This window comes from Haliaeetus albicilla, chromosome 7, assembly GCF_947461875.1.
Source record: "Haliaeetus albicilla chromosome 7, bHalAlb1.1, whole genome shotgun sequence".
Classification (NCBI taxonomy): Eukaryota; Metazoa; Chordata; class Aves; order Accipitriformes; family Accipitridae; genus Haliaeetus; species Haliaeetus albicilla.
The window spans coordinates 34001344-34025365 of record NC_091489.1 but is presented as its reverse complement, the minus strand read 5'-3'; the positions used below and the strand labels follow the sequence as shown (position 1 = coordinate 34025365).

At 39.9% G+C, this 24022-nt stretch overlaps 2 protein-coding genes across 6 annotated transcripts in view; one reads left to right on the top strand and one right to left on the bottom strand.

The window, feature by feature from the left end:
* PUS10 (pseudouridine synthase 10) overlaps positions 1–16542 on the bottom strand; it is a 36030-nt gene extending 19488 nt beyond the window's left edge. The window contains exons 1-7 of one of the 4 annotated variants that reach the window (XM_069787642.1): positions 16438–16542; positions 14683–14819; positions 12285–12551; positions 10547–10633; positions 4085–4119; positions 2137–2248; positions 372–433 (exon numbers count right to left, since the gene is read on the bottom strand). In XM_069787642.1, coding sequence (XP_069643743.1) covers positions 372–433; positions 2137–2248; positions 4085–4119; positions 10547–10633; positions 12285–12551; positions 14683–14819; positions 16438–16537 — 800 coding nt within the window. In that variant the 5' untranslated portion in view covers positions 16538–16542. Of the gene's footprint in view, positions 1–371; positions 434–2136; positions 2249–4084; positions 4120–10546; positions 10634–12284; positions 12552–14682; positions 14820–15693; positions 16209–16437 lie in introns of those variants that run through there. The other 3 variants (XM_069787643.1, XM_069787644.1, XM_069787645.1) reach the window with 3 other exon arrangements.
* On the top strand, positions 16481–23453 carry PEX13 (peroxisomal biogenesis factor 13). Of its 2 annotated transcripts, none has more exons than XM_069787648.1 (4): positions 16481–16580; positions 18945–19642; positions 20045–20170; positions 20716–23453. In XM_069787648.1, the coding sequence occupies exons 1-4, from the start codon at positions 16540–16542 to the stop codon at positions 21009–21011; spliced, it is 1161 nt and encodes a 386-aa protein (XP_069643749.1). In that variant the 5' UTR covers positions 16481–16539; the 3' UTR covers positions 21012–23453. The 2 variants fall into 2 exon arrangements, with proteins under 2 accessions (XP_069643749.1, XP_069643748.1); XM_069787647.1 differs by lacking the exon at positions 16481–16580 and adding an exon at positions 16628–16784.
* Positions 23454–24022: the final 569 nt, after the last annotated feature.

Sequence of the window (24022 nt, the reverse complement as noted above, 5' to 3'; positions counted from 1 at the left end):
AACTGAGGCATGACCTCAGAAGATTCCCCCACCTGCAACTATATGGTTTGAATTTATTTTTTAAAATGATACAGCAATATTGAAGAGGGTAATGACTTTGAAAAGGGCTGAAATTGAACAACTTATCTGAATGTTCTCCATCCAGTTCAAATAAAAATTCTGGACTATTTTGTTTATTGGCTTTAAAGCACAGAATTAACCAGAGATGGGGTAACTTTAAGCTCTGCAACTCTATCTGAATATAAGGAAGTTTAGATGCAGGCCCCATTCTAGTTTATAAACACTGCATATTCTCATCTGTAGCAAATCCAAACGAACAACGTTGCGCAATATTTAGATAAAGATCTTTTGTTATTTATACAGAAACTTACAGGAAATGGCACTCCTCGTCTGTTTCTGGGTGAGCAAAGACCACGCTAACTTCAAACAAACTCTAATTAAAAAAAAAGGAAGAAGAAGGTAATAGTTTTTTAAACAAACAGGGAGGATATTCTCAAGCATCCTTATTGTAGTGTTAGGAAAACAGTAAAGAAGTAGACAAAAGAGAAAGTAACCCAGTTATTCTACAACATCATCTAAAGACATTAAAACGTGTGCCATAATAGCATTTGCATTTCTGAAGTAACCAAAGATTATCTGAGTGCACTTCAAAAACATGAGTGACCTACACATCATAGATACTGGCCCCATTTTGCACAGGGGGAACTGAGTCAGAGACAGCGTATGCTCAAAGCCTATTACGGTCACTAAACTTCACAAACCTTCTGGGAGAGCAGCACACAGCGTGGAATAAAGATAAAAACCCTGTAGTAGTCACCACTGTAAAATTTTGTCAGGGGCTTCGTTTGCAATGACTGGATGGCCTTGGGGCAAAGAAAGGCAACATGTCCTAGTGGATTGACAGCTAGACCAGAAACTCTAGTGTAATCTCAGTTCTACCCCCAATTCCCTCTTTGGCCTTGGGCAAACAACACTCATTACTTCTGTTATTCAGATACCAGAACACCTCAAGAGGGCTATTGAAAAGATTGGCTAATATTCAAGTGCCTTGTAGATAAAAAGCACTAGACAAGTAACTTTTATGGTACAATGATGTCTGGAGTGGCTCAGTGCCTAAGTGTTGTAGAGCTTTTGCTAACTTGGTATCTAAGAAGTTTGTTTCTTCTTGGATCATCTTCAGGGTAACTGAGTGTTTCTTTCTTCACTAAGACAAAAGGCATGCTTTTGATTAGCACTCCTGGGAAAAGACAATCTGTAATTATTATGGAAGCTGACAAATCAACGTAAAGACTAAGTGAGTCTAGTCCTGGGGTCAGTACTATGGCTGATGACAGGTAAAAACTGCAGACTGCCTTGTCCTCAGCAGGAATTTTTGCCGTGTTTGCAGAAATTTTACATTCAAGATGATGGTGTTTCTGAATTTGTCTGGCAACATCTGAATGTCATGTTCAGTCAATGTAATTCAGAAACATTTTAAGAATGTTAGTCAGAATCTGGAAGTTGAAAACAGGGTTTGAAAAAACATGTCTATTGCCTACTTACAGGTATTGCAGGTTCAAACATGCCTATGTCAAGCATTCATTAAAGTGAACAAGGACCAGTCTTTCCTCTTTCCATATATTTCAGAAATATATTTTATCCATAGAATTTAACATGCTAACAACCTGAACAATTCATCTCACACAGCAGTAACAGTGTTGACAGTAACAGGAGAGCAAAGAAGGAATGTGTGTGTGAGCATTCCTTACCCTCTGGAAAACAGAGATCCTGGAAAATGAGAAAACCAAAAAAGTCTTAATGATAAAAGGAGGATGGCAGCCAAGAGCAAGAGATTTAGCAAAAGACTACAATGGTTTCAGGAGATGCAGTGATCTATGTGTACAAAAATGAAGATTGGACCCCTCAGTACTGAGACTTGGAGATCTCCAGCTAAAAGAGCTTCCCCCCTACTTCCCCCTACAGTGAATGTAAGAGCAGTGCAACTTGTTTATCTCTTAATGAGGGGAAAAAAAAGTATATATATTTTTTCCCCTCGTACATATAAGTGTATAAATATATGTATACACACACACAAATACATATAAAAAAAGGAAAAAAAACAGAGAGAAAAAAAGCTTTTTCTTATTTATACGACACCTTTCCATCAGCAGGAACACCCAATTCCTCTGACAACTGGGGATGAATAATCCACTTATAAGCTTCTTTCAGCTGAACAATGTCATCCTTTGCCAAGGAAAGGCCCAGATTTCTGAATCACAAAGAAATAATAACTTGTACAGGGGTCTGTCAAAGATAGATACATGACATATAATATTTCAAGACAAGCTTAAGTAACTAGTGCCAGGTAAACAAGCAATGCATGAATAAAAAAGGACAAAAGTACTAAGCATACAGACCATGGCATGAAAGAATGAAAGGCTGTTCCAAGACCTCCTATAACAGCACTGAATCTTTGTATTGAATTAACAAACAAAGTGTTGAGGAAACATTAAGGCCAGACCAGGATTCCAATTAAGATGCTTCCCAATAAACACATAAGAGTTTGGCAGGGAGTAACTAAAGGTATTTGAGCTACAGTCAGCTCAAGCACAGGTAGGACTATGTTACCTCCTCCCTCCCTGCCTCTGGCCTTGCATTCCTGCCAGCACTTGCACGCTGACACTACACAGCATGGGAAGTAATACCAGTCCATTGATCCCATTTAAAGCAAACCCTAATCCACCAAAAAATAAGTTTTGTTTTTCAGCCACCTCAGTGAGGTGATCAGGTCTCCCAGTGGTCGCATAAGCACTTACGTTAACGCAAGAAAGACAGAAAGTACACGCAGGTGGAGGCAAGATCCTTCTGATAGTAGATCAACATATAGTTCAGCTTAAGTAAACTGAGTATCTGGATCCTGCAGGGCAGCACCTGTGCTACTTGCTAAGGAGCCTCTTGTACAGTTTCCACCCTAAGCAATATCTTGTTTTGCCCTGTTTCTATTTGCCAGTGGGTTTTTTTTTCACTAACATTTAAATATAGATTCTTTTTTTTCCTGTGTAAAAGAACATGCACTGAGGAAACTCATGCCATAGCTTCATGGTAGATCAAAAGTTGCAAAAGTCTTTCCAGAGCCTACCTGGAGAAGAGCTGAGAAAGAGATGCACAAAAATTCTTTGTTTACAAAAACAAAGAATCAAGCATTTAAATTGATTTCAGAACACTGAGGTATAAAAAAGAAGAGTCAAAACTAACTTGCAGCCACTGCACTAGTATCTTTCTCGCTACACTACTGACTCTTCACCATCTTCACCATTATCTAACAATTTTCAGTTACTATTAATGTAAGCTAAACCTGATATGGTGGCAAAATGCAGAGGTCTGTATTTCATTATGTCTGCTATGTACAAGAAGATTCTGGCTCACAGATGGCATCATGGCACCTCTCAGGACCATTAAGTTAACTCAAAGCTGTACAGTTGGACAGACAGCCTCCAAGTTGAAACACCACGTGCTAGCTATAATCACACCATGAGGCAAAAGAGATAAGAAACCCCCAAAAAGGTCAAACCAAGTCAAAAAAAAAAAACCCAAACCCCCACAAAAAACAGCTGCCACCTATCCTCTGTAAGCATCAAGTAAAGTGGACAACTGGAAAAGACTATAAAATCAACTTGTGGCCTGCTCAACATTTAGAGACAAACGCTGTCTACATAAAAGAGTTCTTGTCAGACAGTCAGCAAGAGCTATGGACAATAAAAAATAATAATAATAAAAAAAAATTACAGCACATCCCAATTCTGAATTTCCTTATGCTTAGTTTTAAAGGTACAAAGTTAAAATCTTGGCCAAGGACATAGGAAGTGAGCCTACATATTCCACAACTGTTAGCAGTATATGAAAGGAACAGTCTTGACTTCAAAAATACAGCCTTAATTGCTTGGTTACAATTTTTTCTTAACATCTCAGCAGGTCCACTGCATTAAGTGGTTTCTGATTTCTGCTACACTGGAAAAAAGTTATAGTAAGAGTATCTCTCCTTTCTCTAAATCTGGAGAACTCTCTAATAGAGGTGGTATGAAGGTTGCCAAAAGAAATTACTCACCCCATTTCCTGTTTTACCAGCAGCCAAGCAGCACGCTATAGGTCACCAGCCATGCCCAGGAAGAAGAGAGAAAAAGAAAAAAAAAGAAAAAAAAAAAAGGCAAGTGAAATTAAGGCTCAAAACTCCCAACAATCTGAGACACTGTTAGCAGAAGGAAAAATGTTTTAAAAACTCAGGACAAAAAGGAAGCATTAGGATTTTAATTTAGCTTTTGCTTTAGAAGATAGAATTGGTGTTTGTTTTTATTTGTAAGACATCACTTTGCAATTCACCTCAAATCCTATCTGGCTTTAAAAAAAGACTGGACTGCATTAAACACACTTTGAAACTGGCTATTAATGCTATAACTAGAAAAAGACTCTGACAGCCTAAGTCAAGTGCAACTAGCAGTTATCTACAGAGAAATAAAAAAAAAAAAGTGTCTAAATGCATGGTATATGAAAACGTGATTCAACACATAGATTAAAAAAAATCAAATTCAGTTACCATCCATTATAAAAAACATGACATAAAAGACATACTTGGTCTTATGGTAATCGTTAACCTTTTCCCTGAGGACTGCCCCCTTATTTAAAGCACACCACTTAGTTTAGGAGACATGGACTTAATGTGAGAAAGCTGAGGACCAGAAGGAATAATTCTAGAAATCAGAGGGAGCTTTTAGTACCAATGCTCGAGTTCACTAACAGTTATCACACAGCATACATGGGAATGGCTGGAAGATGTGATCTGAGAACCATGGGCAGATTCAACCTTGAATTCTCCCTTTTCATTTCCCAATTGTCCCTCTGTTGCTCTGTGCAGATTCTCTGTGAATACCACCTTCTGCAGCTCCTGATACACTTCTGTCCATATGTGACCATAGGATAATTCAGGGACCTCAGGAGGTCTCTATCCAACCTTGTCCTTATAGCAGAATCTGCTATGAAATCAGACAAGGTTGCTCAGGGCTCTATCCAATTGAGTTCTTGACATGTCCAGTAATGGAGACTGCACCACCTCTTTGGACAACCTGCTCTAATGCGTGATTGTCCTCAATCTGTGCATTGTAAATACTTCCTCAAACTCTACTCCTCTCCTCTAGCAGCCTTATATATGTAAAGAAACATAATGTAGCAGGTCCCTTAGATGTGACACTGCCCAGGAAAGACCTATCACTTAGGTGTCCCAGCCAACAAATGGAAATCAGCAGTAGAAGAATTAACAATGCTTATAACAAAGGTCAAAAGCAGAATTAAAATTACCAGTGGTATGAAAGGACAATAGAAAAATACAAAAGTAAGCACAAAGAAGCAACATCCATCAGATCAGTGCAACACAAATGGACTTGAACAAATTTTAAAACTATCATGAAATTGAAGACTTCCAAACAACATTGCTTATGCCCAAAGCTTCCAAAAGCATCTCTTTCCCAAACTCTGCTCTAGGGAGCCAAATATTTTAGAGGTGCATCTCTTTGCAGTCTCACTCACTTTTCTTTGTACTGACATATTGATTCTACAAAATGATCTATTACTTCAGTGTAGTAATTGTTCAGCACTTTAGTCTTTAAATTTTGCCTCTGCATGGGCCAAGAGTGACTGCCATTCTCTACACCACAATGAAGACATACCTTACTAAAATGAAGTGCATTGCCGTTAACCAGAATTTTAACTGTGACCCCAAACGGCCTTTCTATTAGGTCTTTAATTAAGTGGAAAAAAAAGTGATGTTGGACACAGTTATTCAGACAACCGTACAATGTTTCCATTTCAACTGAATGCCTATCAGTGCAAAAGCAATTAATAAGAACCGCCCCCCCCTCAAAAATTCCTACAAGGAAGCAAAAACAATAACATTTTCAGTTCTTCCTCTACTAACAACAACAACGAAACACATTGAGACTGGCAGGATACCACTTAACTGGTATCCTTAATAGAACCTGTAATGTCAATACACAGCCTGGACACCTAGTCTCACCATCCCCACTGAAGATGAATTGCAAAAAATCAAGTTGTTTGGCTTGAAGCAACTACAATGAAAATATCAGAATTAGTTGTTTTCAATCTGTGGACTACAGACTACTAGGAATTTGTCAGAGAAAGGTGACTCCATACGCTTGTCATACAACCATATACACATATACAATGTCCAAAAGAGTTGGTATCTCAAAATCGGTGAACTCCACTGGTTCAAATTCTTCACAATTTTAAATCCCTTCCCTGTCTTTCACTCTTCATATATGGTGCTTTAAGAATAACCTCCCCCCCAAACCCTGTTGAAAGAATTACTGTCTATTGTCAAGGAAATAATTCTAATGAAGAGGTTTGAAAACATGTATCAAATTTAAAAGGAGCAGAGCCAAGATCACATCATCTTTTCATTGATATCAAAAGGAACCACATCACAGATCTCTTTTACATGCTAATAGAGGAACTCAAAAAAAAAAAAAGTCTATTATCCTTCCTTTGGTACATCTAAAAGAATGAGGGAATCCTAAAAACAATGCTAGAAATATTGAAGGGAGAGGACACAAACTTTGTTAGATACATGATATACAAAACTGCATGCTACTGAACAAAATAAATACAGTATTGATGGAATACTGTTTACTCAAATTCACTGTGATTCATTATCCTGCATAAGTAGACAGTATAAGACTGCTTCACAAAACACCATGAAGTATATTGTAATCTTGTTTGCATAATAACCCAGATAAAATCATAAAGAAAAAGTTTCCAATTGAAATTCCTTGAACATAATTCTGAACTAGAGAATATGACAACCATAGAACTGGGTCTAGAAATCTGCATTTGACAAATGCAATTTAAAAAATTTCACATGCCTTGATTTAAAGCACATGTAGGTTTGGTACTCAGTCAGGTGGCTAATCTCACTCCTTTCCCCTGTTTTATAGGGGTACGATTACAAAATAGAGAAAACCGCATGTGAGTAGCTATGCTAAAATGAGATGCCGGGTCAAATTTCATCTCCTCTCTCCTGACTTCAGAACTGAAAGAGAATTAAAGAAATTACTTTTCCCCTTCAATTAAGAGGAAGCAATAGAGTAGGGTACTGTGAGCACAGAAGCCAAAAGATCCCAAATTCCAAATCACATTCAACCACCAAGCCAGCCAAACTCCTCTACTCCTATGCCTTCATTCCCCTGCTCCACTCTCTCCCAGCTGTATGTGAAGCAGGGGATCAGATCCCTCTACTTCATAATTACTTTATGTTTGTGAAGTGGTTTGAAAATGAAAAATGCTCATTACAGAGCTCAAGCCTGCAGGGCAATGCTTAACAGCAAATATATTTCTGAAATACACTGGCTCAGGCACTATATTGATTACAAGCTGCAGGATATTATTCTAATGCTATCTGAGGGATCACAGTGGCAACAGTTGAAATACCATGTGCAATCCCAGCCACACCATTAGAAAGGGCTTCAAGATGGGGAATTCCATGATGAGGTATACACAGTCCTACAGGGAGTAATGACTACAGATGCTATTTGCATCAATGTCCTTGTAGGAGGTACCAGGATGATGGATCACAACTGAGACTACAGACATAGCTAACAGTCACCCTTTTGAAGGGCATGACTCACTTCATATTCTAATATAGTTGTCTGACATAAACTTGGGACTCTTGTATTTATGATTTATTTTAATCAAATATCCTACTTGTGCAAAGAGGTGATAGCTTCTTTGCATTACAGATACAAATACTATGCAAATGTAAATTTTATGTCTCACTCTTCTTCAGCTCCCATCATACGTTTTAGAGTTGGCAGGATGACAACTGTCATAATTAAATTAGTTGAAGGTAATATTAAAAGGCAGTTTCTGATTTTTTGTTAAAAGGAAGTCAGAAAATCTGTGTGTCATACAAAAGGTCAATGGGAGGGAGGCTGTCTTTGGGGTGTCCTTTTATGATAAAATTACATATGTTCTCGTACAGTGCAGTTCAAAGGATTAAAAGCAATATTTAACAAAAGACCTCTTTTCAACACAAAGCATTTTGAGATATTTGAGATATTCTGACTTTATATTACTTTCTGCTTTTCTGTAACTGTAAAACTGGAACTGTTTTTTACCAATTTTCTGAAGTGATAAAGGGACAGGTGATAAATAACCCCCCATGATTTTAAAGAGGTTCTTTCTCCACCATCACCCATTTTCGCCACTTCAGTTAGAGCATAGCTACACAAACAGCTGCTTTAGCATTTGGCAAGACTGAAGGGATGGAATAGAAGGGACAGCAGGAACTTCCTAATGCAGACCTGCTCCCAGACGAACTGAAACTGTTTCCAAAGAGAACAAATCTGGTTTTGGAGCTTCCTACTCACTCATCTCACTCTACCTATTCATTTCTGGACCAACACCACAACTTGTATTCCCTTGGCTGTACCAAGCACTTTAGTATTGTTTGTTTGCTTTAACATAGCGACAAGATACCTTGAATGAAGCAGATGGACAGGTTAAAAATTACATCTCATCCTTTTTATCACACTAATAATTTATTGCACTTAGAAGACAAAGCTGTTATAAAGTAATAAATCTGGGTTTCTAGCAACTGCATTTGCCAAGTCAGTTTTCCCAGTCCACACAGTCTCAGTGTATCATCAACATTTCAATCAGCAAGAGGAACTCTCTAAAGCAAACTATTATTTTTTGCTTCCAGTTACAGCCAAGGCTGCCTCCAAAGCAGACAGACACACTTGCCCTGCTTGTTCAGATTAGTGCAAGAATGTCACTGAGCTAGAACTGCAATGCAACAACACCCTCTACCGAGGCATTCTGGCAAAGACCCACAAGGAGGGTGAGGAAGAACAGCATCAAATTCTTCTTTCCTCGCCTCCATCATTATATAGCTATGCTATGAAAAAAAAAAAAAAAAAGAGGTTATTTTTAAGCTAGATAAACTATAGCTGTCAAGCTAAAGATGCATAATGGAAATGTATTAAGAACTTGATTAAGAACCTGGTAACTTGGGAATTGCAGGTGGGACTCTAGCTGAAAGATTCTGTGCATCACTGTTTTTTGCTCATTGAGGCTATAATGAATAGAGTAAGGGAGGTCTCAGTAATGACTAGCAAAGATAGACTGAAAATGGAAAAGACCTGATCAATAGTACCCTAAAAATAAAAAGGCTCTTCTTTTTTTAAACACCTAAGCTTACACCGGGCATAAAGTTGGAGTAAGTCTGACCTACATTTGGAGTTTTACAGAGCATCATGGGCACACAAGCATGCATCCATATACTCACCTAGCCTAAAAGTGGTTTTTTGACATATCTCATGTTTTGGATGACCATAAAATCAAATGGGAATAAGGGCAGTTCATGCAGCCAGAAAGCACACAGCAATTTGTTCTGGTATTATTTTACCAGATACAGTGGCAGCTGAGGCAAACACACCAACTATGCTCACTTTCAGATGGGAAGTAGAGAATCTTATGTTCAAGAAGTCTTAGAAGTAGAATATGTTAGCACAATGCAGCTATTACACTGGCATTTGCCTGAGATGCCAGAACTAACAGGACAAAATCAACACTAAAAGTGTAGTAGATTATTTAACAATCAAACTGTGTGGGATGAGAATAGACCTAACCACAGGTTTATATATTAATCCAAGACCACCTCCACTTCTTTCTGCCATGTTCACTGAAGCTTCTACTACATCTTACCACAGCAGGCAGCTATCGTAAAGATTTACATGTTGCCTTTCAGAATAGTATTTTTGCATCGCTTTATATCAGAAAGCAGGGGAACGCCGTAAAACATCTCACAAGTAAGCAAAAATTGTTGCTTTACTGATCAAGTTATACTACACTTAGTATTCTCCCTCAATTAAAAAAAATAATTACCAGGGTTATACACTCCTCCATATTATCATTATCCTCTGTAATTAAATGTCTGAAATGTAAACAATTTAAGTTTGATTAAAATTGCCATCAAAATCGGTAGCTTTACAACTGCTATAAACCGTAGTTTTACAAATCTAGACTTTCAACAATGCCCAAGACAGGTGACTATTAAAATGCGTATTTTCACACCATTTAAAATTCTGAACAGTTAAAGAGTTCATCTTCAAATTCCTTCATTTGTATTCTGCACTACCAATTATCATTTATTTCAGGGAAGGCACCAGCTGTGCAGTTCCTTCTCTGAGAAGATCCACAAAGCAGAGCTGGCATCTGTACCAAAGGGAACAATACACTGAGGGTTTAAAGAAACTCCTTTTAGATTTTCAGACGTAAAGTAACTCCTGGGCTAACTGAAAACTGAAGTGACTCAGACACTTTATTAATTAAAATAATACTCACCAAAAAGGAAGGGGAGAGCAGACTTCACTTCTAGCATGTGTTTGTGGTTTTTTAAAACAATAGCAATTAAAAATCAAACCACCTCCAGCTTGTACATTCCACAGTTACTTTCTTTAATATGCATTTAAGTTATGAAGAAATATCCGTAAACACTTACCTCCCTAACAGACAGCTGTGGGGGTAGCGACATAGAAAATACAAAACTAGTGAACTGGTAGTCAGCGGAATTAACCTTTTGGCACACCTGTAAGAGAAAGATTTTTTTAATGTTAAACCACAGCAATGGAACTGAGTTGATAATCTTTTGCCATATTCTTTATTCTAGCGTAATCACTGTAAATCCATGTTAATACACATTCAGATAGATGCCAAACATACAAACCAGAGTAATCCCTAACATCTTACTGAAATACAAGCTTTTTTGTTCTGTTAATAAAAAAGTTACAAATAAACTGTACACTTATTGCTATGAAACAACCAAACTCATTGTTTTAAGGCTAAGACCAATTGCATATCTTACTGCAATGAATTACACCACAGTGACCAAAGGCTAGAACAGCTGACTCAGAATGTCTTTCTTCCTGGCAGTGATAAATTCTATGACAATAAAAATGTTTAAGATCCCTGGATAAGACAGGAACAAACAGGTATCCACAGTATTAATTCATACTCACTCTTCATTGTAAAAAAATCACCTTTATCACTGGAAATAAAGTAAAAACCCAAACACACATCAAACATTTTAAAGTAGCCTAGTGAGAGCTGATGGCCAGATGTCCCTACTGGAAGTAAGCTTAAACACACACGGAGAAGTCATCCAAAAGGGGAGTGATTTTAGTGAGCGTTAAAGACAAATTCTGAGCTTTCAAGGTGAAATCGACATCTCAGATAAGGAAATTTCCTTATAAAATAATCAGGTTTTGTGGTGCCTTAACAAATGCTGTCAGATTTGCCATTGCTACTCAAGAGAGTAACTCCGAAACAAGTCTTAGAAGTGGATTCAGTAAAAGTATATATACTCTGCCAATGGAAACAAAAAAGAAACACCATGCACTGCAACAACAGAAACTATATACTACGCTTTCTGTTTAGTCCCATTTTTAGATATATTCATACTATTAAACCAAATTTTTTTCTATTAAAAGTCTATTAAACATCTCAAATGCAAGTGGGATTTTTCTAGCCAGTATTTCAGTTTGTCACATAAGCAATTTTATTCCTCAGAGATGATGTTTGCAACAGTCATTATGCCCATATTCTCTCCTAACTCATATTTTCTCCATTATCTACAATCTGTTGTATCACCAAAACATTTTCTTCCTCTGTGGCTTTCTAAATAGTAGTACATTGTAAAGACAGACTCATGCTATATTAGGAACATGTAGTTAAGCTGAAGAGCACAGCAGTTGATGTCTCCTCATTTTCCCTTCACACAAAAAAAGTGAAGAGAGGTCACCATTTAGAGTGAGGTTTTCCTTGTAATCTAAGCAGCTGAACCTCAAGTTATCTCCTAAATTCACGTAACCATGCATCTGTTAAGTCCTTTTCTTAGGAAAATGTGCGCCTGCATTCCTGCAGTCATTCCATTGCACCTGCATTGCTATTTTTTTTAAAAGCTACACTATGACAAGGCCTGGGTAAAATACGGTCACACTGACAAGTTTTCTTTCCTGGCTGCACAGGAGGTACACACACTGTCCGTGAGCAGTACGAAGCTGAATGGCGCCACCTACATTTCAAATATTCAAAATAGGTAATGTTTCCAGTTGTTTTCCAGTGTCTTTCAATTGTTTAACTGCATGGTGTTTTTAATTGCCAGCTCTATACTGTAGGTCCCAACACACACAAGCTCCAGAAAAAGTACATAGAAAGACTAAGAACAGGTATTTATTTACCTTTTTAACAAAGTCAACCTCGCAGAACTCTTGAAGAACTCCCAAACACACGTTGCAAACCTTCACAGCCAAGTTCTCCACTGCAGTATCTTCATTGTTAACCAAAGGAAACTGCTGGAGTCCTCCATTGTGGTTCACATCATCAGGCCCTTCTTCTGTGTGTTCAAGTCTGATTCTCTTACAAGGTGGATCAACTACATCAAAACAAACTGTATCTTCTTTTTCTTGATTTTTTTTCAAAAATTCTTTTAAATCCTTCATCAAATCCTAACACAAGCAGAGGAATTATACTGTTGTTGGTTTTTTTCTCTTTTCTCCAATGCCGTAACAAGCACTTATAAACACAATTCTAAAAGGTAGTACTAACCATTCCAGTTTAGCCTTAGTGTACATAATTAATAACTTGGAATTTCTACACAATTAAAAAGCTCCAAGCTGTATTTCTCTCAAAACATTATCCAGGGAAATTGAATTTTGCTGAACAGACTTGTTTATCATCCAAGAAGAGTGAAAACATTTTACAGATCTGACTTGCAGAAATGCATTTATCTTTGGCCCTATCACTATTCAATGAAAACAGATGTTTATTGCCTTTTTGTTTGTCATTATGTTAGCATTTAATCCCTCCAACTCCATTAGCCCAGATGACTAGGAAGAGAGTTGACTAGTATAGTATGAGAAGAAAATGAAAGCAGATACAGGTGAGGGTGAAATTAAATATAGAGAGGAAGAACTTCATATAAAGAGCAAAGCCTACAAAAATTAAAGGATGTGCTGGTAAGGAGAGAGAAGAATTACCTGCATGTCTCTGAATTTTAGGAAGGATGAGAGATAGAGGCAAGACATAGTTCCAAAAGAAAAATTTATTAAAACGTCTTCAGTAACAAAGACAGCAGTTACTGTGTTGTTGCAACTCAGAGGAAAACTACGTAGAGATGCAGAAGAATAAAAAATGGCATACAGAATGAAAACTTCTCAAATGATGGAAAATGGAAAAGGATAAAGAAGAAAGATGTTAAAAATGAATTCTGGAGAGTCTAAACTTAAATGAAGGTGAAAAAATCAAAGCAGACACCAGAAGATGCAAGCATAAAGACAAGGGATGAGACCAGGTAAACAGAGATGTTTATTTGGCCTACACAATGAGAGAGGTCTCAAAGAACAAATATGGAGGAAGATCAAATAGCCAAAACCAAGTTGAGGAGTATCAAACAGAAGAACAAAGGCAAGAATGATTGTGCACAGCTAGGAAAAATTTGAGGAACACTCAATTTCAGCACTAAGGTCAGCTAAAAAGGACACCTAATAACACTGTGTTTGACTGATTGAAAAAGGAAGATCTATCTTTAACCTGTGCTCCGCAATTCTTCAGTTACGTCCCCCTACCAATTCTACTGAAAGAAGAAGGAAGTATGAGGCAAAAAAGTTTGGAGCATAGATGGTTCCTCCTCTGCATCAGCTGCACTGCCCACAACCCCTTTACTACTTATTACATTAAAGGAAAAACAACAGAGGGAATAGTCATAGCTGCTGTGCTTCAAAAGTGATAGAGCCATGCTGTGCAGAAGCTAACATGCCCTGTTTTCTGGTGTCTTCAGGGAATACATAGCAACTTTCACAGTCAAACTTAACATTTAACCCACAACAATTGTTATTGTACGATTCTTGTAATTTCTCAAAATTTCAGTGTAGCACCAGTAATTTTTCATAACTCATTTTGCAAAGTGTTTTTGTCCTGGTTTCAGCTGGGATAGAGTTAATTTTCTTCCTAGCAGCTGGTATAGTGCTATGTTTTGGGTTCAGTATGAGAAGAATGTTGATAACACACTGATGTTTTCAGTTGTTGCTCAGTAGTATTTAGACTAAGTCAAGGATTTTTCAGCTTCTCATGCCCAGCCAGCAAGAAGGCTGGAAGGGCATAAGAAGTCTGGAGGGGACACAGCCAGGGCAGCCGATCCAAACAAGCCAAAGGGATATTCCATACCATGTGACGTCATGCTCAGTATATATACTGGGGGGAGCTGGCCGGGGGACACTGTGGCTTGGGGATTGGCTGGGTATCGGTCAGCAGGTGGTGAGCAATTGTATTACGCATCACTTGCTTTGTATATTCTATTATTATTACTATCATTTTCCCTTCCTTTTCTGTCCTATTAAACTGCCTTTATCTCAACCCATGAGTTTTACTTTTTTTTTCCAATTCTCTCCTCCGTCCCACTGCGGGATGGGGAGTGAGCGAGCAGCTGTGTGGTGCTTAGCTGCCGGCTGGGGTTAAAACACGACAGTTTTCCTCTCAGGCAAAGAGCCCAAGAATGCAGCAACCTTCTCCTCCAGGGTAGTGCAAAGAACACTACATTCATATGTTCACACATTCTAATTAGGAATACAAAGAACAAACCTTGTACGGATGCCTATAAAGTGTCTGTGATCCCACACAGCAGAACCTCAAAATACACCGTGGGCAAGTACCAGTGTTCAGTAACAGCTGAACAATTGGTCTGTCCTTTTCTGTTAGTGAAGACATGTTGGATAATTCTAAAATTTAAAAAAGAAAAGAAAAAAGCTTAGAATAAACACAATTCAGCAATAAAAGGACTCACTTAACTGCACCATATTTAGAATCACTGGGGGTTTTTTTTTTTGTCTTCTAGAAAAAGTTGAGGATACATGTTTGTCTTAAATCAAAGGCACAACAGAACTGGAAGACAAACCCAAAAAGACCACTGACTCAGGGAAAAGCTTCTGTACTTCCTAGAAAAACCTGAAGTTGAGAGTTCTGACAAAGGTATGCTGAGCTTCTGCCCAGCTTTATCTTCAATAAAGTGTATTACGTGACACGTTATTCTTTACTGAATAGAGAAGGAGGGTGGAGCTAAGATATTAAACCAAATGTAAAATGGAAATTCCTTCTAAAATTGCAGCAACTAAAGAAACAATGTGTTAAAAGCACAGGAAAAAAAAGCTCCAAACAACAGATGCCATTCCCTTTTGTCATAAAAAGCCCTAAAGGCAAAGGAAGCCTTTTCTCTCCATCAGCCCCTTCAATTTTTTAAGATTTCTTACTTCCCATCCCAAATATAGGACTCCCATTTTTGTGAGAGATCTCAAAATGCTTTTTTTCCTAAAAGATTATGGCTAATTTGGTTTCCCATCATTCTCTCTGCCCAGAACTTTAGAAAAGACTAATTTCTTTGGCTGAAATTTAATAACAGGATAGAACTTTCAGCATTTTTTAGAAAAATATGGCAAAAGAGAGATGACCAGTGAGGTGCTCACCCTTACTGGCTGTCTAGAAAAGTTCAGGAGGCACATAAGAATAACCACAGTTGTTCAGATCAAAGGTTCAGTCAGTCTACTGTCACCCAAAGCGGGGATAAACAGATGCCCCGTGTGTGCAGGGCCTCTGTACCTCTGCCAAGTGCTCTCTGCCCCGTTATTTCTGGTTTGGGGGGTTCCTTTGACCTACTGCAGTTTGCCTGTTGGTAAACCTTAACAGATCTTTCCTCCAATCCTTCTCCAGCGTTTCTTTGAAATTCTTTCGCCTCTACATCCTTTGGCAAGGAACTCCACAATACCTACTGACAGACAGACCACCTGATCCTGTTTTGGGCTTTGCTCCTGCAGGGCAGCAGTTGATGTCCCCCGACTTTTTATATTGCGAGAAGCGGTGCAGAGGCAGGATATATTGGCGTTCTCCACGCCAGCCACGATCCGCGCACCGGTCCCCACGGAGCCGCTTCCCCCGCCGACACGCGGGACGTAAGGCACACGCCACACCGCTGCCCCCGCCCGCCCGCCCGCGATGGCGACGAGGCCAGCCCTGACCGGCGCCACGGCCGCGCAACGGGAAGCTCAAGCACCCCCGCTCCCGGCCCGACACCTCAGGTCTCGGGGAGAGGAGGGAGCCCCGTAACCCACCCCCACGCGCCAGCGCGCGCCCCCCGGCCGTTAGAGCCGTTACAGCTCCCCTCCCCCCGCCCCTGAGGCGCCTCGCGCGGGCTGAACGGGGCGGGGGAACGGGGACCGCTGAGCACAGGGCCGCCCTCCCCCAGGAGGCCGGAGGCGCCGCAGATGAGCTCCGGGCTCGCTCGCTCGCTCGCTCCCGCCCGCCCCCCGCCCCGCTCCGCCCCGCTCCCCGGGGGGAAGCGATCACCTCGCTGCGCCCCTCGGTCCACGCGGGGCCTCGCCCTCCCCCCTTCCCGGGCGGCCAGCGGAGCAGGCACAGGCTTGCGCAGCGGCGAGGCAGAGCGCATCGATGGGCCGGCGCGGCGGGAAGCCCTGGCCGAACGGCGGCTGGTGAATAGCTCGGCGCTCCCGTATCATGTCTGCCGGGGCGGGCGGGCGGGCAGGCGGAGGAACGCGGCGGGCCGGGCCGGGCCGGGCCGCGCTGGGCCGGGGGCAGAGCGGGGCCCGCAACGAGGCGGAGATGGCGTCGCAGCCGCCGCCTCCCAAGCCCTGGGAGAACCGGCGGCTGGCGGGCACCGTGGCGCCGGCCTTCCAGTGAGTGCGTGCGTGCGCGCGCCCGCGCCGACCCCGACCCCGACCCCGACCCCGGGTTTCTCCTGCCTGTGGCGGGCTTGGGCGTTCGCCCCCTCAGGGCGGCTGCGCCTCTCCCGCCTTCGCCTTCTCCCCTGAGGCGAGCTCAAAGGTCGGGCCCAGCCGGGCAGTGCCTCCGCGAGCCAGCGGCTGAGCAGAGCTTGAGGGGGTTTGTCGGTTTGGGTGGCCCAGGGGGGTGGGGTTCCCTGCTGGGGTGGTTTGGGGTCGTTTGCCCTGCTTTGTGGAGGGGTTGTGTGCCGGGCGGGTGCGCGAGCGAGCGAGGGGTCTCCGGTGGATTCCCCCTTCTCGGTGGGGAGAGAGAGTGAGAGGCTCCTGAAGGGTACTGGTCTCAAACCCTACTTGTGTCTGTAGAAAGCCGCGCGCTTAACGCGGTGAAGGTAAAGCTGTACGTGTTGCCACGAGTGGACAGAGTGCGGGTGTCCGTTCCTGGGCGTTATATAGCTCTGTAAGTGTGCGCGCCTCTGTAGGAAGCTGCGGGTCGTCCCCAGGAACTGGAGAAGATGCATGTGTACGTCTGTCTCAAGTGCGTTAAGCCGGGAGTCTGAGCTTTTCCAGAAAATCCAACCTGCTCAGGGAGAAGGATGTTGTACAGAATGTGTTTGTAAACGCCTTCCTTTTTATCAGAAATCAAGGAGAGCTTAGTGGTTGAAGATCAGTCTTGTTTTTTATTTGGTGCTAGCGACTGCAATTAGAGGGAGCTGGAACTGGGCAAAAGGTTAGCCCAAGACTAAACAGAAACTTCGCTGCTTTCACTGCAAGCTGAAGCTTGCTGAGCAAGAAATTTGATGTTAATTTTTCTTGCTGGGGTTATCTAGCTCATTTTAAATTGCTTCAAGCAGCTTTAAAGTGAGGTGGCTTAAGTTGACTATTGGGGAGGGGACTGTAGTGTGACTTAGTAGGTTACAGTACCTCTGTTTTCTGTGATAATAACTGATTTTTGCTTCTGTTTTTAGCTGCTAAGAGAGTTAAAGTCTATGATGGAAAAAACAAACAGTGTAAAGATATAAATATTATTCCTTGCTGTGGAAGCCTCTAAGGTTTGCTGAGAGGAAGTTGTACCCTACCTTCTACAGAAAAATTACAGCAAGCATGCTTCACACAGAAAGCATTGTAGAAAGAAGCAGCTCCATAGCAATTCAAACTTGACTTTTTGTCTGGGTTTTTTTTCTGTGAATTTAATGGACTAAATAAGTGGCAAGTCATGGGATGAGGCAGTAAACATGGAGATGACCAAAATGTTTTACTTTTAGCATGATAATATGTGATTAACTTTTTAATGAAACAGCAAAAGTTGGACAGCTGCTTGACAGAATTCAAACTGGTACTGGTACTCCACTGGTGCGTAGTACTTGCAGTCTTATTACAAAAGGGGCATAGATAAAATTACTTAAACTTATGGTCATACAAAGGGATAAAAGTTTACTAATTTAAAAACAAATAATTGACTCATAATACCTTTTTCTGCCAACAGTTAACAGTAATAGATTCAATCCCTTGACAGGCTACATAAAGGTAATGAGATAGTTTGGGTAGAGGGGGAAATTGGGGGACCTAAAGCCCTTGCTTATGTTGTTGTATAATTACTTGGATTCTCAATTAGGTCACGCCACCCTTTTCTCTAGGGGTGGGTTCAGAAGAGCTCTCAAACTTCCTTCCTGCTGTATCATTGGCTCATTGTATTGAAGATCTGAGAACAAGTATTGGAAATAAAGCTTTTAGGTTGAAAAGTTCATAAATATTCTTGGTAGTGCATATGAGAGGCTTTTGTGTGCAGAAAAATGACCTTGGTGTTATAGCATCAGGTTTGGATCTAGATGTAGTATCTCATGCTTTCTTAGTCAATAAAATACATGTACATAGGGAAAAACTTTCAGCCTATTTCAGATATGCTGTGGTTCCACATTTACATTAAATATCTCATCATGACTTTTTTTTTTCCCCCTAAAAGACCTGTATTTCCTAACTAGAATTTTTACCTCCCACAAATGTTGTGCAATGTACCGAGTGTTTGGCTACACACTGTTGTATTTAGATAGTTAGCCAAGAAATGAAAATATATGAACTTATTTTGAGTACTGATCTTTCTTGTCTGAATTTGTTTAGGTCTGCTGATTTGGTTGACAGCCTGCTGACCAGGCCTGGACAGCCCATAGTTGCACGGATACCTCCACCTATTTTGCCAAGACCATCACAGCAAACGGGAAGCAGTAGTCTGAGCACTTTCAGGCCAGCATATAGTAGTTCTTTTTCTCCAGGCTATGGTTCATATGGAACATCTTTTTATGGAAACTATAGTCCTTACAGTTACGGATATGGTGGCTTGGGTTATAACCGCTTTCGTGCAGATGATATTCCTCCCAGCAGGTTTGTTCAGCAGGCTGAAGAGAGCAGCAGAGGTGCATTTCAGTCCATTGAAAGTATTGTGCATGCCTTTGCCTCAGTCAGCATGATGATGGATGCTACCTTTTCAGCAGTGTACAACAGTTTCAGAGCTGTGTTGGATGTAGCCAATCACTTCTCCCGCCTCAAAGTACACTTCACAAAGGTGTTTTCAGCTTTTGCCTTAGTGAGAACTATAAGGTATCTCTACCAACGTCTACAACGATTGCTGGGTCTGCGGAAGAGCTCCGAGAATGAGGATTTGTGGGCTGAAAGTGAGGGGACAGTGGCTCGCGCTGGCCTTGAAGACAAGGTGGCTAACTCCGCAAAATCCTGGCCCATTTTCTTGTTCTTTGCTGTTATAATGGGAGGTCCCTATCTGATTTGGAAACTGCTTTCTACGTACAGTGATGAAGAAACAGGTAAAGATGATCTGTAGCTCGAGAGAAGTGCAGCATATGCTATTCCTTTTGTTATCACGTGTATAGCAATTAATCTTATACTAAAGTAATAGAAGTTAATAGATACTGGGGTACAATACTGAAATTTAGGCACGTGACATAAGTAACAGTCTGTATAAGTAGCCTGTTGTTGAGCTATGATGCAGTTTCATGGTTCTTTTCTATTAGATGTGGCAGCTGGGCGGGGCGAAAGGTATTGGTTGGATTGACTCAACAAATTATGCTTTGTTTGTTACTCCTGCAGTTCTCTATTGGAAAAGTTTTAGCAAGGAAGTTAATGTGTTTTCTTCGTTTTTCTTTAAAAAAAACCACCAAACTTTATAATTCAAAGCAGATAAACTTCTAATGTCTTTTTGGAAACAGTATCTAGTAAATGGGCAAGTGGAGAAGATGATCATGTAGTTGGAAGAGCAGAATATGATTTCAGTGCTCTCTCGGAAGAAGAACTTTCTTTCCGTGCTGGTGACATGCTAAAGTTAGCACCCAAAGGTAAACTTTAGTTTTGTATTTTATTTTCTAATTGCATGTGAAGTAAGTCATGTTGTTAGACTCTGAAAATGAAAACAAACAAAGAAACCACCTTATTTAACCGAACTCCTCATCCACACTGATTTTTTTTTTTTTTTCCCCATAAGTTATTACTTGCATTGTAATAAAACTTATTGAGTAGTTTTGTTCAATTTCCCTAAGATATGACACAGCCTAAACTTACTTGAGGAGTGATTTGTGGTTACCCTTGTGGTTACCTTTTCCTCACATGTGCTGCACAACTGTGAAAATACGTAGGCATTTGCAGTACGGTGGTGTCATCGATTTCAGAACAATCTGCACTTCACAGTACTCTTCAGCTCACCTCACCAATGCAGATTCTAGTCATTTCTCTTGTGAAGTAGTTTGTATTTGGCTTTCATCACAGAGTTATCATCTCTGTATGATTACCTGTTGTGTCATCAGCCTTCTGGTGTATTTGTGCCTCAACTGCAATATATTTCAACTTGTTTTGTAACTTGATGCGTTTGCCTTTTCTTCTTCAGAACAACAACCCAAAATCCGTGGTTGGCTTTTGGCTAGTTATGATGGCCAAACCACAGGACTTGTGCCAGCTAATTACATCAAAATCCTGGGCAAAAGAAGAGGTAGGAAAAGAGCAGACCTGGAAAGGATTACACAGCAACGGCCATCCTTTACCAGCACATCTGTTAAAGGATCCACTGCTACTGTGACTTCAGAGGACCAGGAAGCTGCTTTTGATTCTGTTTTTGCTGGAAGTAATAAAGTTCCTGTTGCATCTGACTCCACTGTGGTTAGTGGAGAGAAACAGGAACTCTAATGCACTTTCATCAACAAAGCAACTGAACTGTGCTTTATTGATAAAACTTAGGATTTGTTGAAAATCTGTATTGTAGTGGAACACTGATGGGTCTGTACCAGTTATTGCTGCTACCGACTGGTGAAGGGATGGAGAAATGATTGCTCAAATTTGTAGTATTTATTTTTGACTCACCTAAGGCTGTACATTAGTGATTCTACCCGACCACCTGGCAGCAACTCTAATATCTTGAGACAAGGAGAATTGAGACATTTATAACAAAGCAAACAAACAAAAATATTAAACGGAGCCTGATGGCCCATTCTTCTTAGGGTGACAAACTGATGGTGAAATCTGGAGGTTAACATCCAGCCTTCATTGGAATGTTGGCTTGACAAGAGGCCTCTTCAATACATGTGCAAAGGGAAGATAGATTTCTGTAAGATGTCCTCCAAAACTGGATGCTGAGGACCATAAAATAGTAATACTGCATTGTTTCCCCCTGAAAAGAGAGAGAATTGGCAAGAGGTTTAGGTAACACAATTGAATCATTAGAAGTTCTAAGTTGCTTGCTTTTTGTAAGAAGTAGGGCTTCTGTCATAAAGACCTTAGCTCTTGTAAAAAAGGGACTTGTGAGAAAGGGAGGAGAAATAAAGTTTACAAAGGAAGAGCAGTGAGGCTTCAGCAGTAGTTCTAACCGGTTCTCTTTTTGTTTAATAAAAGACCATTAGAATAAAGGGTGTCCTGCGGTCAGGCACTTTCCAGCGCACTTATTGTTATTCCCTTCTGCAGTAAACTAACTTTGCATCACTCCTAGCTGTTTTGTGTTGTAGCCTGTTAACTGCCTATCAATAGTCTATCAACTACCATCTGCATCTCAACTTATTTCTGTTCTTTATTGGTTTTATATGAATGTCAAAATATCTATCCTGCCTTTTAGTGCAGTAGGAAAGCATTGGGTTGGAGGAAGTTTAATCCAGTGGCAAAGAAAAAATAACATTTCTTGCTTAATTGTCTCAGCTAAGGTCTTGGAGTTAACTCTTTATGCTGCCTTTCAGGTGGTAAATTTTGCATCTGTCCATGAAATTAGAGGGCTCTGGTTTCTAAAAAGCCATAAAAACATTAAGACTGTTCAAAGTATTTAGTATTTTCTTCATGTTGGTGTTTGAGAATTCTGTATTGAAATGCTGTTTTGGTTTTGTTTTTTTTCTTTAATGAAGCAAAGATAATTAAAACTTTTTTCCTTGTAGTACATATGTATAACATGTTGAGCTTCTGAAGGTTAGAGCAATGGATAAAATAACTAAAGCTTGTCTTAATCACTGAAATAGCTTTTCTTTTTTATTTTAAAGGTACTCAAAAGTATTACTAAAAGTAGGCCACGTGCCTTTGCTTAATTGATCCAGTGTTTTCAGTTTGACTGTTTCTACAGAAATCTTCAACACCCGTAATGTGTTAGCAGAGCTTTCAGTATTTATACTTCAGTTGCATTTGCTGGCCTTGAGATCTTAGAATTCTGTTCACCACAACAGAACTCTGACAAGAAAAATTGATGTGAGCACAGTTTTATTGAGGTAGAGTGGCTGAAAAGGTGGATATTATGCTGGAACCTTGGATTTTGAAGTAATCTCTGAATGCCTGTTGTTGATAATTAGAGCAAGAATTTAAGTGGTTGCGCTCAGGTATTGGGAGATGGTACAAAGAACCATTATTTTTATGAGATTGTAAAGGGCAAATGAGAAACTTGAAACTAGGTTTACTAAGTTTAAAACGGAACACGTTCCTGAGACATTTCCCTGTGTACCAGGGCATTGAAGAAAATTATCTATATTTGGAAATGACATCTGTTATTGAAATAAAAATAGCAAAAAAATCTGAAATACAAAATATAGAGAGGAAAGGGGGGTGGGGGGTATCAAGTGTACAGTTCTGCTTACAGTGTGTATTCCTGGAGGGAATTAATTTACTGTTGTGAGATCTAATTAATGGACTGTCAGCCTCTCTTGTGTCAGTGACAGTTTTCAACCAGAGGAAGGGTCTTTTAAATAAATGAATAAATAAACCCCAAAGTTTTTGTAGAGTATCCATTCAAGTAGGTTTCTGTCTTCCTACTCAGAACAAGTTGGGAAGACAGTACCATGATGTTTGTTGGAATCTTTAGATCGTACTAATTTTTGGAAAGATGAGTTTAATTTCACTTTCAGGTCATACTGTTTTGAAAACAATTCTTTTAGTAGGAAGCTAGGTTATTAATAACTTAACTGACTTGTCATTATAGTAGTTTGACTTAGTCTACCAATTGCTAACTGTCATATCTGTATCTGCTAAATCTTGACAAGAATTTTGATCCTTTTAATCTTGTGATTAATAGGAAAAGAAGGCTCTGAGGAAATGAATTTATTTAACTCACAATTAATTGTATGGATTGCAGAAGGGTATTAAAATTCATTGAAGTAAAATATATACTGTGCTTTAAGATTTTGATTTTTTTTTTTTTTTTAAAAGGCACAAACTAGCATCAGGAAAAAAATGGGAGTCCTACAATTTCCTTGTCTATGTTTCTGCCCATATGTCAGGTTACAGAAAAAACATCTAGATGAATGCTGATTGAAAAAGGGAGGCTGGTTGACAGGCTGCTCAAGACTTGCATAACTTTAGAAAGGTGAGAAAGCTAAAAGGAGCAGGTGTGGCTACAACAGGAGTATGTAGAAGAGATCAGAAAAGAAATGCTGTTGAAATATTGCTAAACTTACGCATTAGGCAATTGACTCTTAAGTTCTGTATGTACTAAGTTACCTTTATGTTACTTTTTGGAATGACTTATATACCTGTAGCTGACTTACAAGTCTGTAACAGACTTATGACATTTGTTTATATAAGGCTTTAGTTCAATCTTCAATCTTATTGATATTGTTTAGTATACCAACCATTTTATGCTTGAATACTATCTGAACTAATGACAGATGCCAGTTTTGGCTGGTTCTCTGGGTGCTAGCAGTATGTGAACATGCACACATTGAAAGCTTTGTTCA